Raw genomic sequence first — 17880 nt, forward strand, 5'->3', positions numbered from 1 at the left:
CTTTTCCTTTCTTGTGTTAATTTCTTCACGCCAGTGGAGACATTACATGATGCCGATTGCCTTTAGCTTTTTGCTTGTTAGTAGTAGCTGTGCGCTACCGCCCTTGTATCCTCCAAGGTTCTTGCTAACTTAATTACCATAGATCGCTTTAAACTATCCAAGGTAAGGCAATGCAACATCACCAAGTAATTTAACGACAACATTCAAGGCTGTCTGCAACGTTCGTGCATCTGCTATCACAATCGCTGGTTCGTCAGATGCAAACGTTGTTGACGCTTACTGAAGCTAAAGGGGTTAAATAGTAGGTATGTGTACGGGTTACACAGGCGCCTCTGGTGATTCACTCATGGTCGCAGGTCGCTACTGAGCGCGGCATGGCCTCGTTGGATTCGCTCTTCAGCCTCTTCATTTGTTGGCTGTGTGATGCTTGTGCCTTTCGCGACTAGCATTCGTGCGCTCCACTGCTCGATTGAGCGTTTCCTGCCTGCGGCGGGATTGTTGACACGTGTCATCAGCGGCGAGGCGTGGTTCGTGATACCTCATTCATTCGCATGGCATCGCCGTCCCGGTCGCCCCCGTGTCCGCTGCATTTCTCTTTCCAGCTTTCGGCCCAACTTATCTTGCGAATGTGAGCCAATTCAGTGTGTGAAACGTAGTCAGCCCGTGTTTCGCTTGCCGATCAGAGCGGGTGTAGCTAGGTATGTGTAGTGTTTTGGACGTAGCGCATAGTAAACGGTGTATATTTTTGGCGTTCTAGTGGGGCCGGTTCTCTGCAGTGCATGTTTTTTTTTTCTTTTTTTGTTTTTCCGCTAGCCGTATTCGAGTTAAAAACGCATGCTTTCGTTTTCAGTGGGACGATCTCTCACCTTTGACCTTTGTGACGCGCTTACGACTGTGTCCTTTCCTTACAGGGGTCCTCTAAAAGCTATGTCTGGTCCCAAGCCAAACGTGGTCTTCGTTCTGGGGCCGCCGGGTTCGGGCAAAGGGACGCAGTGCCAGAAACTAGTCGAGGTATGCGGCACTTTCGGTGCAGCACGCCACTGTACGTAGCGCCATGCTTAACAGTTCCTAATGTGCTTGCATAGTACGTTTTTTTTTACAATGTCATACGTTCCGTGGACAGTGCATTGTTATGTCGTAAATAAAGTAAACAAAACGGCCGTGAAGCTTGGCACAAATGTGCCTCGCTTATGACGAAATATGCGGACGCATTACTTGTAAGTGTAGGTTGTAATTCCCCTGCGAGTTTGTCTTCGCTTTTGTCAGTTCGTGCTTTAACACTCACTCAGCATAATGTTTAAGCACTATGTGCGGCTGGTTGTACCTTGCTTTTGCTCCTAGATGATGCTTCCAGTCTTTTGTAGCTGCCTGTGGGCGCATGACCTAGGCACTTATAGGTTGTATATTGCCACGGCCTTGTCAAGAGCACTCAAGCATTGCGAAACAGAAAAGGGGATATGTAAATGCTGGATTTAAGAGCGCAGTTCCATGCGGGTGTAGCTACATGTAACTTCCGTACTGAGGCCTGAACTGAGCAGGTGCTGTGAAATTGCCCTCCCTCCACTATGCAACATGCCTTTACTCATGCAGTAGTGTAGTAATTTGCTGTGCTGGCACCAACAGCAGCACTTTGAGAAAGGCTATGGGCAGGCTCATGTCTTTATTCACTTAGCACTTAAAATCTACTCCATATAAAGTGGCAGTAAAACCACTTTTGAGCGCTATTGACTGGTCATGGTCAATAGTTTTTTAGAAGTTAATGAGAACACGTCTTACTCTTTCAGCATCATATGTTTAGAGGAAATGTGAAGTGGCTGTTGGTGTCAATTAATGGTTCGCGTAAACGAAAGCAGCTGGAAGATGTAGCAACAAGAAACTTGCATTGCACTGGAAGTGAAATCCAGTTTATTGTTCTTGCCTGTAATGCCAGTGAGAACACTTATATATGAAGCAGTCTCTGGCCCACTACTCGTAATGATTATTTTCCCAATCCATCCTTTTCATGCATCATCATTGGGTCATTTGCAGCATCATGTAATTGTGAGCTTCATTCTCTCAGCGGGATGTGTAATGGGAATAAAATGAAAGGCAAATAATTATTACAAAATATGGCCTCTGTTTATTTCACCGTACAGACGGAACCATACTTGTTTAAAGTGACCAATTGGTTGAGTTGTCAGCCAGCTTTCGCAAAAAAAAAAAGCACAGGCTGACACTGCAACGAGATTACACATGGTCATGCCGCATGCTGGGTCCAAGGTCTATAGGAGAAACATATGTGAAACATAAGAGCCACCGCTAGGTAGCAGCTATGGACGTTCGCATAGTCCACAGCCAACCACTGGACCACTCTAGACAAGTCTGATTTCATCCATACGTATTGTGCGTGACGTTTACTGCTAAAGAAAAACGAGAACAGCAAAAGAAACTCGGATGATGACATGGATGATGCAGTGCATGTTTCATTTACATTCCATGTCTTTAGTGGTAAATGTGTTGTGTAATAAATGCCGACTAGGACAAGTTCTAAATTAAATATTGTGCTCCATCTTAACACGCAATGTGTGTTACCTTGTTTTCCTTAATTCCGTGTGTGTTCAGAGATTTGGCTACAAGCACCTGTCAGCAGGAGACCTTCTGCGGGAAGAGAAAGGCACCCCGGGTTCCCAGTTCGGCGAGGTCATTGACCACCACATTCGCAATGGCACTATTGTGCCTGTGGAGATAACTTGCCGCTTACTGGATCGGGTGGGTTGAACTGTACTCCCATTCTGCTTGTTTTCTTGTGATACTTTCAGTATACAAGTACACTTGTTTACCACTTGTGTTCCAAATGAAGTGTGCTATTTTTGGAAGTGTCTCGCAAAGTTATAATACATGCAAGGCAAGTCTGCTCAGCAGAGGGAAAAAGAAAATTTTAAAGAAAGGCTTGCATTAATGCACTGTTCTTTCTTTTTCACACATTTTTATTTGATATCTGAGGTTGAATAAAACACATTACTAAACAGAATTATACATCATTAAGAATACAGACTTGCCACACATGTTCAAGTAATAAAATATATCCAATGAGAACAGGTATACAAATAGAAATATATGTATGTGGATCAAGTTGCTTTCATGGTGGCTAAGCCAATGCCACCAATTTATAATGGCACCTGTCAGCATACTCAGCAGCCTGAATGCCAAACATTCTCATGTTTTGTCGACAATAGTCAGACATTGTCCCCACTGAGCTTTCATACCTTGGCTGAGGCCAATCTTCTTCATTTACACCAGCAGAACTAAGAATGATGTCCTGTCCTATTTTGTCTATAAAGATGCTAAAGAGGGCAGCAAGGAGGTCCATCATTTAATATACTTAGCGCTTCTACACAGACATTAGCCCCACTCGAAGCTGCTAGAAACCTCACCTAACTGCTATTTGTGTAGCAGCACTGGTACAGTGGAAAACGAGGCAAAATTTGTCAGAGTATATTTCAGCCTAATTGCACTAGGAGGAACCATTTTAGATTGACAAGCAGTAATAGAGAGATGCTCACCTACTGCCCAGGCGATGCAGTCGAGTGGGAAGAGTCACTTCCTAATTGACGGCTTCCCACGCAACAAAGACAACCTGGACGGCTGGAACCGGGAGATGTCAGACCGGGTCAACCTGCAGTTTGTGCTTTTTCTCGAGTGCCCAGAGGAGGTGAGAACGCTCGGAGTCCTAGCTGCACCTTGCCATGACTGTGTGTACACTGTACTGTAAAGTCTGTCGTCATTTATCACTAATGCGAGGCCAAAGAGCTTTATCACTAATGCGAGGCCAAAGAGCTTGATGTACAGCCTGGTTTGCACCTTTTTTTTCCTTTTTGAAGGCACTGGCTGTTATTAAAATTGGGATATTGGCAGGTCAACATACTTGTTTAATTTTTGTTAATACTTGCATATTTTTGTGCATGCAACCCAATGTGACCAGATGTCCCAATTTAGGCGGGACATGTTCCACTTCTTAGCGTTTGGGACTGCTGTCTCAATAAGGCTGTGATTTGGCCCGCTTCCTTGCCATCATTTCCTAGCTAGAATAATGAAGCTTGGCACTGCCAAGACTGGCCTGCTTCTGCAGTACCCGATAGGACGCTGGCGCTGAGCGGTGCTTGAAGTAGGTGGTGGCATCATTTGATGTCGGCAACCCAAAGCATGTGAAAGGTGTCTCTTAATCAGCTTGCAGAAGCCCCATGAAAAACCATACACCAGCTCTTTTACAGAAGCTGCATACATGTCAAGACGGGAGCGAATCAGATGCTTCTGTGTGTGCGTGCACAGCCGTAGCTGTTCCAACACATTTCACAAGCTACGGTTTGACTCTGTTCTTGCTAAGGGTCCGGCATGAAGGGGCGCCCCCTGCTGCGGATACCTGACTGTGTCAGTCCTAGAACAGCAAAACATTGATACCAAACCGCAGAGCAGCAATCAGCTTACTGCTTGTACAACATGGTCCGCAATACGATTTCACCTTCTTTGTCCTCATTGTAATGCACATTTTATCCCACCTTGTAGTCTTGGAGATGTGGTCACTTAAATACAGCCTGCCTGCGTGTTTAATGCACATCACCAAGTACTGCCCACGGTATAGGGAAAAAGAAATGTGCGCCTAAATTCATGGCAATAACCTTGTGCCCGACTTTGATCATCTGTGCGGATGGGCACAGGGACCGTCCTTCTTTTTGCAAGGTGATCATGAACCTTATATCAGTGGTTGATTTAATTTAGACTGTACACGTGTAACTTGTTTTAACAGTTTGTCTGTTTGTATCATCTCCACTGGTTGTTGTCCACCCATGTTTTACTTAGCGCCAGATTATTCAAACGAAAATCTGCAATGCCTCGGAGCTTGAATTTAACGCAAGCATTTTGCAGGTCTGTGTGCAGCGATGTCTCAGCAGAGGCCAGGCAGGCAGTGGCCGCACGGACGACAACATAGAGAGTCTCCGCAAAAGGTGAGCACAATCGATAAATTTTGTCTCAGCATAACTGCTACTATGGACAGAATGTCTGTCCTTCTTCCCCCAGTCCTTGTTTCTTTTCCTTTGTTTTTAACATGTGTATGTGTGATTGCAGTAACTGAAGAATGGAACAGTAGGAAACAAAGAGAGCTTTTGCGGGCTACATATTATTTGCACTGGCTGTCATAAGAAATAGTATGACAATCACTGTTACGTTACTAGAATTACCTAAGCATTCTCTTGATTATATTGAAGAGCTGGTCGGATCACAACGACACAGCAGCTTACATGTTGCAAGTGCAGGATGGAACCCTGAGTAAGGACAAATTGCTCCCTACATTTGCCGCTGCAAGAGTTCTTTCTGGAGGATGTTCCTTGAAGACATTAGATAGCCTAAATTCAGCTTGAAAGCCTTTCAACTATGCATTTGGAACCCTTCTATAGACCTGAAAACTGATGAACCGGTCATCAAAGGATCACAAGTCGTAAAATGCACTGAGATTATTTCTTCAGTTGCTGTGTCTATCACTCTAAGAAAGGTTTGCACGCTTTGGGGCTTATGTTGTCCTTAAACAGTAATCGTCATCTATCTTGCTTGCCTTTTCTTTCTCTAACACAGCGCACCCAGAATGTGTGTTATCAGCTTGACTTGCATTCTTGACAAGAAAGTGACAACACAGATTTTTCAAGAAAGGAAACACAAGCAAGGCAGATAACAATTCTTTGAGGACAATTAATGCTCCAAAGGGTGTACTTTTTTTGAGGTACAGAGGTCTGATGAAGTTGTGCTTAACAGTTGCAAGCACTTATGATAAGCACATTGAAAATACAATGCATACACCACAAGATTTCTCTGACTCAAACTATGCAACAAAATGTATCATACTGTGTGGAGTGCATTAGAAAAACGTGTTGAGATAGGTGTGCCAGTGGCTTTCAGTTTTTGCATTTATGCATTCATGTCGTGCATTTCCTTCTAGTTTTGTCTATAATGATTTGCGTCAGGCAGGTTCATGATTTCTGAAAGGGTTAGGAACCACTGTCAGAAGCGTCTGCTGCACACTTGATAGATCAGTCACTCAAATGACAATGTGGGCCCATTGCGTTGGCTGCAAAGTCAAATGTGATCTCATGTGCAGGTTTAAGACGTACACAAATGACACGCTTCCTATTGTGGAATACTACGACAAGCAGAATTTGGTCAGGCGGGCCGACACAAGCTGCAATGACCCCAACGAGGTAGGCAGTTCTTGTTCCTGTCCGCAAGAATGTGAGACATAATGCTATGCATTGCTTTACTGGTAGCATTGTATGTATATTTAATTACTTTGTGTAGAGCAAACACGTCTAACTTGCTAACACACGATCTTCGAATGTTGTTTTCATGTGGTGCACCATTTCTGTCTTGCTTGCATTGTTTGTCAGGCATGATGTATTGGTAAAATTCGTTAGTCCAAATTGTGAATATCAGAAAAAAATTGCCATTAATGTAGTGCAACCTTGTTATAGTGAATCAATCAATCAATCATTTATTTCAGTATCAAAGACACTTGGTGGGCACAGACAAAAAGCTATCAGGCTTGACGAGGTCTGCACCCTCGAGTACTGGAAGACAAGGCGCACAGCAAATACAGCACGCCAACATAAATAAACCGAACAGTGTACAGAAGACAGGTGTATTTTTTGTACGGTCTTAAATCAGCTGCTATTGTCATAAATACTAGTAAAAGAAGCATAATAACAAATTATTGTGTAAAAAAAGAAATAATACAATAAAAACGAAATATGCTTGAACACACGATAGGTTCACATGAGTACATGAAATACTGCATGAGATTACACATTATGTTGCGGAAGCAAAAAACACTAAAAAACAGAACATCACAGCAAAACAAATAAGACAATTAGGTGTGGCATTGTATTATACTTGGAACTCTGAATTGTTAAGCAGCACAGGTATCTGGTATTTTAACATCCGAGTGCCGTACTTTGTACGGGTTCTAGGCACCTTCCAAAGTTCACGCATTCTCAATGTACAGACATGCTCAAGCCAGCATAGTCCGGACAATTCAGTTAGAAATGAATTGTTATTTTTCAATTCCAATTTATAGCGTTTATTTAACATTATAGGGTAAAGCCCATTCACTGGTAATAGATTTAGAGCCTTCAAGATTGATTTAGTGTGTGCAACGTATGCAGCATTAACAATGTCGGGAAGGGCTTTCTTTTGAAGTTTATGTATTTTCTGAGTGTTAATTTTGTGTTGTCGTGCCACATACTAAATAGCAGTATGATAATTCCAACAAAAACAGGTATTTGTAAATTAACAATTTTATGTTCTGAGGCAGGATGTAGCGATATTTGCACAAAAGCCCTACAGTTTTTGAGAGGTTATTTAATGTTTCATTTACTTGAACTGTCCACGTCATGTGTTCTTGAAAAACGACACCAAGACTTTTAGCTTCGCGCGATATTGGTATATATGATGACCCCATCTTTAGACTGTGGTTACATTGCGTGCTTAAAGCATTGAGTGCTTTATGTTGAGGGCGAAATAAAACAAAAAAATAAAACTGCTTTCGTCTTTGCAGCATTTAAGTTTAATGAGTTAGCGACACTCCAAGCGTGAAGTTTATATTATACCATGTTGCCTTTTTCTATGAGGCTAGAAGGATCACACCCTGTTATGAAAATACTTGTATCATCTGCGTATATAATAAATTTTGTGTTAGTGTCTATGTCTACTATATCGTTCGCATATGTGTTGAAGAGTAATGGGTCTAAGATGCTGCCATGAGGCACACCAGCATGCATTGGCTTTACTTCAGACAGAATACCGTTGACAGTGGTTTGCTGCCGACGATGATGAAAGTACGATGTGAGAAGTGTTAGAAAAGTGCCTCTAAAGCCTTAATGTTCCAGTTTCTCAAGTAAGGACTGGTAATTAATTGAGTCAAATGCTTTAGAGTAATCAATAAATATGCCTAGAGTGCATAGTCGATTTTCAAGGGACTGCAAAATGTGTTCTTTTTGGCTGAGGAGGGCCGTTTCGGTTGAGCAACCTCTTCTGAAACCGTACTGACATGGCGTGATTATGCTGTGCTTTATTGAAAAGTTGGACATGTGTTCATATACCAACCTTTCAATGTATATTGAAAACACGGGAATAATTGAAATTGGCCTATAATTAGAGAAGTCGTTGGTATCACCGCCCTTGAAAATCACTGATACTTTTGATGTCTGAAGTCCTATGGCGAAAGTGCCGATGGAAAACATAAGGTTGACTCCATGTTCTAAAATGGGCGCGATTATATTGATGGCATATTTTACAGGTTGTACCTGGAAGTAATCAGCATCGGTACACATACTGTTCCGCAGGGACATGACGGAACTTACAATTTCGTGCACTGTAGTGGAAAACAAAAAATGCACTATCCATTATTCGTGTTGTTAAGTACTCAAGGCAATTGGGGTCGTGCTTACTATTGACTAATGATGTGAAGTACTCGTTAATGGAGTCCGCTAATCGGGTATCTGTTAATGTCTCGCCTCTAAAATTGATTGATTCCTCTTTGGAGTCACCTTGCAGTACGGCATTTAGTAGTTTCCAGACTAGGTGGGGTCTCCTACACAATTCAGGAGAAAAAAAGATTGGTCATGTATATCCGTTTTGCTTCTCAGAGGTGTTTGTTTAGATTGTTTCAGAAACGCTTAGAAACATGCAAGTCAGTCGGGTGTCTTGTTTTCATGAAACGCTGGTAGAGCTTATGTTTTTCTTTCATACTCTGCAAGCGTTCCCATGTGACTCATGGCTTACAGGCTTTCCGAGCTCGTTTTCTTAACTTACATGGAAAACTTTGGTCATACACCGCCTTAAAGACCTTTATGAACTTAGTATAGGATTTATTCTGGTTCAGTAGAATCTATGACTTGGCTCCAATCAGCGAGACACAGATTACAGCAAAATGATTCCAGTGTACAAGAATTTATCTGTCTCTAATTTTAGGGAGGCCAGGGTTTTAATGTGTTTGATGGTTTAGCGCACTGCGTTAAAAGAAAAATGGGGAAGTGATCCCTCATGACGCCAGCAATGAGATGCTCAGAGGTAATATTGGTAATAAAGATGTCAAGCAGAGTCGATGAATTTGGTTGCACTCGTGTCGGTATGCTAATTACGTTGATGTAGTTGTTTGCATGCAAGATTCTACAAAATTCGTTATGATTTGATTGTTGATGCAAGCAGTCGATGTTCATGTCACCTCCCTCCAAGGATCACAGTGTCGGCCATATCGTTAAAATAGCTTAGGGAGGTTTCCAGAAATGTAAAGAAATTGAAAACATTCGCATTAGGTGGACGATACGTTACGCTTTACACTCTTAACAGCGCTTTTGATGGTGAGTATTTCGAAGTCGGGGGTAATTTTCGAAAATGCCTCTACAATAACACAGCTGATGTTACATTTAACTAGCATCATAACTCCACCCCCATTTTTAAAGCCGTGGTTTAAAAAGTCAGAAGTATATCCTGGAATTTGCAACACTTCTGTAGCATCTCGATACCATGTCTCAGTCAGCATCACATCAAACTGAAAAGCACTACGCAAAAACAAACATTGTATTTCTTCCTCTTTATTTCTAGCGGACTGGGTATTAATGTGAAGCAAAGATAAATATTTCTTGTTTCGCAGCATGTGCGCAATTCTGAAACCGATAAAAGGCGGTGTTCCATGTTGTCGAAATGAAAGGTGTACACATGCGTGACTTACTCTATCTTATATAGGTCGCTGAGCTTTGTGACACGAAGAACATGTGACGACTCAGTTTTCCTCACGAATATTTTGCCCTCTTTTGTCCAGCAGAAACGCCAGCTCTTCTAGTCTTTTTTTTTTTTGGCAACTGTCCTTGCGAGTTTTTGGCTACTGTCTTTGCAAGCAGCAATTTCAATGCAGGGCAAAGGTGCTCGTTTATGCATATGGGTTGGGAATTTTGGTGTCCAATGTCAGCGGTGGTAATGCGCTTTTTTCGTGCCTTTTCAAGCAGCACATTCCGTTTATAATGGCTATGAAACTGGACAACAATATTCTCTCGTGAGGCGTCCTGAGTTGGTACACGGTGGCATATCTCAATGTCGCTCTCTGAAATTCGTTCGTTCATTGTATACCCATAGCCCTAAGTATGCTGTCGAGGTTTTCGTTCGTTGCCGTAGGAATACCCTTTATGTCAGTGTTCCTGTTTCTCGAGTATTGCTCCAGTTGAATGATTCTCAGTTCATTTTCGGACACCTTATCCTTCAAGATGGCGCATTCACCCGAGAGGGAGCTGTTTTCGGCCTTCAATTTAGTATTTTCTGTTTCAATTTCTTACAGTCAGTTTGTAATGTCTTCAAAGGTTTTGTTCATGAAATCAAGAGAAGCCTTGACCTCGCGGAGCTCTTTCCACAGTTCCCTCTCGAGCGACTGGCGCATTTCAGACAGGTCATGCTTTAGATCCTTTACAAGTTTGTTTTCTTCTGAGCGTGTCAGGTTCATGGCAAAACAAAGGACAGTACACTTCAGTGGCAGCAGCAGCAGCAATGAAAGCTATGTATGCTAATAAATCATGGTTACAAAGAAAATGCAGACCTGCAATCAGTAGAAGGATGAACGTGAGCGACGCTGTAGGTTAGCTGCCGCTGCTGCCAGGTGAAGTATGCCAGCCTCTTGTTCCTGTTAATATAGTGATGTCCCCTGGTAGCACAGTCGCTTCTCGGAATGACATCACAGATGACCGTTGCCGATCACCAGAAAAAATGAACGATGTTTCCACCAAGGTGAATTGCTTCACGGGCGTATTGGTGATGTCAGTATCTGCAATCAGTAGAAGGATGAACGTGACCGGCGCTGTAAGTTAGCTGCCGCAGCTTCCAAGTCCAACACAAAAATAACTTCGTTATACCCAATATTCGTTACAAGCACACAGTTAAACCTCAATATTATTGTACTTTTGGTAACAGCGCAAGAGCACCGCGGCCAAAAGGAAGAAAAATGCGACAACATGGCGCCATGTTATATATTTCTAGGGTTTGTCCATATTGCTTTTGCGCTGTTACCAAAAGTACTATGATGAATCCTAACCAACTCGTCCACCTTGCTATCTTGTTAAACCTCGATACAGTTAAACCTCTACATACAAACTAGGTCAAATCGGCAATTTGCTTCGTTATATCGAAATTTCGTCGCATTGAAATTTGACCTTTTATGCAAATAAGTACAGTCGCCGATCAATTTTTCTCACAAGGACTGGGGCGGCAGAATTTTCTGAATTATTAGGCGATCAAAAAAAGCAAATTGGACTTCAGAAAACTATTCATCTTGATAAATTTGGGAGCCGGTGATGAATTATACAGTTTCATGCCACGTACATCGACAATATCTTCACATTGTCGATACAAATTAAGCGAAGCCAGCCATTATTTCAGGCGCACTCTGCCCTCACTGGAACGACGCTGTCGTGAAAAACGCCGGTAGTGGGAAGTGAATGCTTTGTCTGCATCTCGCTCTGACGAGTCACTGAAACTCGAGATTACGCAACCTCCGATACTAAACACGCGGGAAGACAGCTAGGGAAGACAGCTAATGTGATGCCACGCTGTCTCGGCGTGCCCACTCTTCACACACACAGCAGATTACCTTTAAAGCAGGGTGCGCGGCTGCACGCGCGCTCATCCGCTATTACAGCCGTGCACAGCCCAGAGGCGTGTCTGAAATCGCCAAGCGCCAAACTTACACCCACCCTCCCCCTCCTTGATCGCGTTACCGCAAGCGAGCTCCCCTCCCCCTCTTTCCCCTTGCTTGCGTGGCACTCGTGAAGCCACCATCTTTCTTGTCTCACCCTCGCACACTTTCACTCGCCCCAAAAGCACAAGGTGCACAGGCCCTGACAGAATCTCACCGCGCTTGGACTTCTATGTGGACGGCTCCACATTGGCAGTTGCTCTTGTCACATCGTCTCGAGCAATTTGAGAGGTTTGTTTGCAAGCAGCTGCTTGTAATTCAACTCATTTGACCATCTGTGTCATCCGCAGAAGTTTCCATTTATTGTCTCTGCATTCCTTTACAGAGGGAGCGAAATTTCGTTATATTGAAATTGCATGTTAACACACTTTGTTATGTTGAGTTTCTAAGTACATGGTGTTCTATGAACAAAAGGTTATGAAAAGGTAAATACTTTGTCATATCAAGAAGTTGAGGTTTAACTATATAACGCAGTTGCTAAAATCTGCAATTTGCCTCGTTACATTGAAATTTCGAAGCACAGTCATCAATAGATTTTTCTTAGACAGAAGGACAGAATTTTACGGATTATTGATCAATCAAATTCAAATTTTAATGAGAAAAAAAAATCATTTTGTTGAATTTGAGAGTTGTCGACTAAAAATACTATTTCATGCTGTGTCATAATATTTTCACATCGACGGTACAAATTAAGCGAAGTCAGCCTTTGGTGTCCCCTGTGGCTGGCTGTGTTGCCCGCATTTGAACAACTCTATCATGAAAAGCGCTGGCGGCAGGGATCGAATGCCTTGTCTCCGAATGCACCTCCGAAACTCGAGGTTAGACTATCTCCAGTACAAAGAGTGTCGGAAAGCAGCGCACATAATGCCACGCCATCTCGAAACGCCCACCTTTGCACAGATTACCTCTAACACAGATTACCTCTAAAACAGGGTGTGTGGCTGGCCTATGTGATGGCAGCCATTCGCAGCCACGGCTGCGCTAGAAAAGGCGACACACCAATCTGATCCCTCAAGCACCTGACCATGTTGTTAGAGTGATCACACTTTCCAAAGTATGCACAGCTTTTGTTCGCCGTTCCCTGTGTGCGTGTGGCATTATTTTTCTTTTTTTTTTCCAACGTGCCCAAGCTGCCGCTCTGGGGAGCTGTCTAAACTCTCAGGAATACACCCGTCAATCATTCGCAATGCTGTTTTTAAGCACTTTTTCTCTACTTGGGGGTAATGTCTCTTTTTTTTTTCTTCTTCTTCTTCGGGTCCTTCCCACACGTGGCCTCAGCCTTGCCATCACGGCGGCAACCAGTTTTCCTTTTCGTTCTTGGATGGCGTCTTTTCCAACGACAATTCAACGTCTCCAGAATGGCGTCAGTCAACTCTCTCTGATAATGTTCAGGCCACCTGTCAAAATTACAAGTGCACTTGGGGGGGGGGGATAAACCACTCCCCCACACTTCTCGTGCTCAGTTTGCTTGAAGCTCAATGGGGTTCAGTGCAGCATCATTAGGTCAACAATTCCTGCTGTCTCGCACAAAATCTTTGGAATTTGGTTGTGACGGTGGGTAATAGCATTCAGAGGAGGCTTTATCTCGGGGACTCCCATCTAAATAGTGGGAAAGGAGAAATCATTTTTCTCAGCTATGAGTGCACCAAATTTGATGAGATTTGTTGCATTTAAAAGTGATACTAGTTCTAATCTAATGACTGTTGGCTGTGCATTTTTTATTTGGATCGTCAATTTTTTAATAAATGTTGGCAAAAATTGTCAGAGTATGAAACTATGAAGTTTGTAACTCTGTAACTCAACAATGAAAGACGATATCACAATCCTGTAAAATGCACCTAATAGTACATCTAAGCGGACAAAGTTGATATAATATACATGGCTCTCAAGTAAACCACGTATGTGCGAGTAGAAGCTTTTTAAAACTCTTGTAAACGATGTAAGCAATTCACGAAAGATATCAATCGACATATCAAATTTGTCCGCTTTGGATGCTCTAACAGATGTAGTTTGGCCCGAGCTAAAGCTTCCTCTTAAGGCACCAACCACGCCAGGTGTTTCACCAAACGTGCAGATTATTGGAAAAATCTAATAGTAATATTCGATTCGGTGACATCCAGGTACTCTCACACCCCGCATTTTTTTTATTTGTTTGCTTTCTATTTGAACAGTTTAGAAAAATTGCATATTGGCGAGGTAGTGCAATTTGACCCCTTGATGTGACTTACTGAAATAGGTGTGCATTACCTATTTTAAAAATATGAGTGTTCACTTATCAGGTGATATGTCTCTAATTAAGGTCTGAAGTTATACACTTAAAAGAGTAGCAGAGGACTGTTGCTCACTTAAGATGTGCTTTAATTACATCCTTGTACTATGCTCTGGTTTCATTTTAACTAGTCAAAACTTGATATAATGAACAATGATACAACTTATAGGATATAACAAAGAATATCTGAGATGTTTGTTGTCATTATCACCATGTAACAAATACTATATGCTTGTGATGAATATTGTATATGACCCGCCGTGGTTGCTCAGTGGCTATGGTGTTAGGCTGCTGAGCACGAGGTCGCGGGATCGAATCCCGGCCACGGCGGCCGCATTTCGATGTGGGCGAAATGCGAAAACACCCATGTACTTAGATTTAGGTGCACGTTAAAGAACCCCAGGTGGTCGAAATTTCCGGAGCCCTCCACTACGGCGTGCCTCATAATCAAAAGTGGTTTTGGCACGTAAAACCCCATAATGTCATTTTTTTTTTTTTAATATTGTATATAACAGGTATCTTCCTGTCGAATGCAGCTTCATTATAATGAGGTTAATTGTACTGTGCAATTCAGGAATCACACATCTGTAATCTTAGGACATCCTGTACCCCCCCTTTTAAGTGTGCAATGTACTTCTCTCTCTCTTTTTCAGGTCTTTGAAGGCGTTGCAAAGCATTTTGAGCCTTTCGAATCGACCAAGTGAACAGAAGCAGCTCGTAACTGCACATGTCCCACTGTCTGCATAGTTGAGATTACTACGTGTATGTGAAAGGATTACGAGTATCTTTTAGCCTTTTCTGGACAAATATTGTGACATTCTTGCTGTAAACTGGACTGTGTGGGAGCTCTGCTTCAATTAATGGCTTAGCATGGCATTTACAGTGTTTTCTGCCTTCCCGAGTCGCTCGTTTCTCTCTGTGCGTGCTTAGCACTTCTGTACCCTGCATTGCGCACTGGACCAATCACTATATGAAGCATGCTTGTGAAGATGTTTTTTCACTGCTGGAGGCATTCTTTAGGCTTGCCCGGAGTGTACAAAAACTGTGGACTCTTTTAGACAAGATGAATTGGCGTATGTTGTCTGCTGACAATGTCTTATTGGTGGCCCAGTCAGGCTAGAGCATCAGCAAATGTCAGGTTATGTGTTCTTTTCGTGTACACGACAGCCTTTGATGCTTCAGTGTGACAGAGATGCCTACAATGTGTTTGCGGGCAACAATGTTTGCCAACTTGTTTCCCGGTGTAACAGGGCCTTCAAAAGTCAGAAGAGCAAAATATATGTGTGGGTGCATCAGGAAAAGCACCAAGTCATTCACCTTTCTTTTTATTGAAGACAAGAACAGTGCAAGACGGGGTGTATACTTTCTGCGATACATTGTTAGTGCAGGAAAGGGCATTTTCAGCTTTCTGTTATTATTAAGGCAGCCCACCAGAACATAGAACTCTGTAGTTTGAGTTTGGAAAAGTGTAGTAAGGTGTCCTTGTACGTGGTAGCTTAGGGAGGTTCAGCTTTTTGTACAGGCCTTCAAACTAAATGGATAACAAATGTTGTGCCATGAAAAGGCAGCAGTAAAATGCTAGGCGATGCTATCAGTGGGGAAGAGATCAAAGGTCACTTTTAAGAAATCGCAAGGCAAACGGGAAGATTTGCGACAAACCAGAAGCGAACAGTAGTGGAAACTCGGGGCATCTACAAGTGGACTTGCCCCTATTGAGGTAGAACAGCAGGGCCTTCCAAATTTTTCAGTCTTGGCGATTCTCACCAGGTTTAAAGCTTTGACAGGGAACTGAACAATTGCAGATGGTTACACGTGGTACGTTGCCACAGATTCGAAGCAGCACAGGCATCACAGCTGTCAGGCAGTTGGAAGCAATAGACGCAATATGAGAAGCAGCATACCGGGTGCGGATACATTGATTTTGATGTTCTCAGAGAAATGAGATATACCATCTGTGGAAACCACAAGTTTTGGACAACACATTTCGGAAATTTCTTGCACAGGTTAAGTCCACTTGGCTAAACAACAGAGTTAGGTATGAGGCTGCCCTTGCTCACTTCTGGGTTCTGCCTCAAAAAGGTGCGTGCATCTTGCGGAATTTCCCCATATTTACTGTTGTCAACAACAAATGTGGTCACCTTTCTTTGCTAACCCATTCAAATTTATAGTTCCATGCTAGTATTAGGAATACAATTCGTTTTTGGTTAAAAGTGATGGTACAGATCACTTGCAGGGCCAGCTGAAAGAATATTATAATGTGATCTTCCTATTTAATAAAATGAGCTGCATGGGTCACTTCATTTTAGTTTGATTATTAGGACTAAAGTGATCACCAACATAACGTGTGCAACTGTGTGAGATGTCCTAAACTTAGCTGAAACAGACAAATGTTTTGCTCAAATATTGTATTAGCACTGTAGATAATACAGAAACATAAGACAAGCCGAGAGCTGTCTCTACCATCTTCTCACTTGCTGCTGGACAAATGCATTTGTGCATGGCAAAAACGGCTTGAACTGTCTCTGCCACCCGAAAACTTGTGTTCATTGCTTGAAAGCTACAGTTATTGGTCAAGAATGTATTGCCTTTCTTGGCAGAAGGATCTGAATCTCTGTTTTCGTTGAGTCTCTTGGTGCCCGTTTTAACTGTGTGTGGTGCAACGGAAGCTGAACGTGTTTCAAAATACTTTGTTGATTACAAAAGTATGGGTTCGTCAGTGAGCAAAGTGTAAGCTAATGGTCACGGCTTTTATTGCCATAGCAAACAAACAAAAATAAAGCTGTTCATTGAACAAATCAAGTTCTCAACGTATGGTAAATTGCATTTCCATCATGCCGTGATACATCAATTTTAGTGAACGAGAAGAAAGGGGGTTAATCGAGGGGCCAGATTTTTATTAGTCATATCATATGACTAGTTGCAAGCAATACTGCTTGCAACTAGACAAGGTCTTCAGGGTGTGCATGGTTGATGCCATGTGAAAACGCTATTTTATATTGTAGTGTAGTCTACAGCCACGTCTGCTGCACCGAGATCAGCGTACTGCATTTTTGTTCACATAATTTGCAGCCATAGAGAAAGTTTGGTTTCGGTTGGGTTTGGGCGCATACCCAGGTGTACCGGTTATGCACAAAGTACTGTCTTCAAGCACGACTTTTTGGCAGCGTGACTTTCATTGCTGCAAAAGACAGATTTGCCGGTGAAAGGACACACAAAAAAAGGAAGACAAGAGGAACAGTCTGTTTGTATCTTATTAGAGGTAAACATGTATTTTGGGCAACTAAGCCAAGAAGCGGTCCTTTTGGCAACGACTTACAGATACGCACCTGAGCTGCAAATCTCAACTCGTCAACAGAGAGCTGTAATTCAGGTGGTAATGACATGACATACGTAAGCATAATGTTTAAAGAGCATTTTTTGTGTAGGCAGAATGTTGGCTTACTTTTATAGAAAGATGTATAAACATAGACCCCATATGCACTTTTAGCACAACTCTTTCCTTCTGAACTGTTTCCTTAAATACGTACAGCTGCGATACTTGACCGGTGTTTAATGCTCTTGCAGCTTTTTATATTATACAGCCGAAAGCAAGGAGCATGACACTGCTATATAGGCTCGCCATGTCTTGGGACTTTTGAATTTGTGGTACAAAAGTAGGAGGCATTGATTATATTACCAGTATTGCTCTGTTTATGATGCGATTAATTTTTGTCTGTGCTGTAGGTCATATGTATTGCTTGTACAATAAACCTCTTGTGCTGCATAGAACTGATTATCCTGAGCCCAGTGTGTTTTTCACCTGTGGATACCACGAACAGCCGAACCTAGCTGCAAGTGGACAAACTGTCAA

General features: G+C 42.5%; 1 protein-coding gene across 4 annotated transcripts; it reads left to right on the forward strand.

Annotated features, from left to right (window-relative positions):
• Positions 1-50: 50 nt before the first annotated feature.
• On the forward strand, positions 51-17803 carry Cmpk (cytidine/uridine monophosphate kinase Dak1). 4 transcript variants are annotated; one of them, XM_050167240.3, is made up of 7 exons: positions 51-162; positions 912-1011; positions 2602-2748; positions 3554-3691; positions 4903-4982; positions 6128-6227; positions 14684-17803. In XM_050167240.3, exons 2-7 carry the CDS (start codon positions 928-930, stop codon positions 14732-14734), a joined length of 600 nt encoding a protein of 199 aa, XP_050023197.1. In that variant the 5' UTR covers positions 51-162; positions 912-927; the 3' UTR covers positions 14735-17803. The 4 variants fall into 4 exon arrangements, with proteins under 4 accessions (XP_050023197.1, XP_050023195.1, XP_050023196.1 ...); XM_050167238.3 differs by lacking the exon at positions 51-162 and adding an exon at positions 324-527; XM_050167239.3 differs by lacking the exon at positions 51-162 and adding an exon at positions 534-628.
• Positions 17804-17880: the final 77 nt, after the last annotated feature.

The sequence above is a fragment of the Dermacentor andersoni genome, chromosome 11 (assembly GCF_023375885.2).
Source record: "Dermacentor andersoni chromosome 11, qqDerAnde1_hic_scaffold, whole genome shotgun sequence".
Lineage (NCBI taxonomy): Eukaryota > Metazoa > Arthropoda > Arachnida > Ixodida > Ixodidae > Dermacentor > Dermacentor andersoni.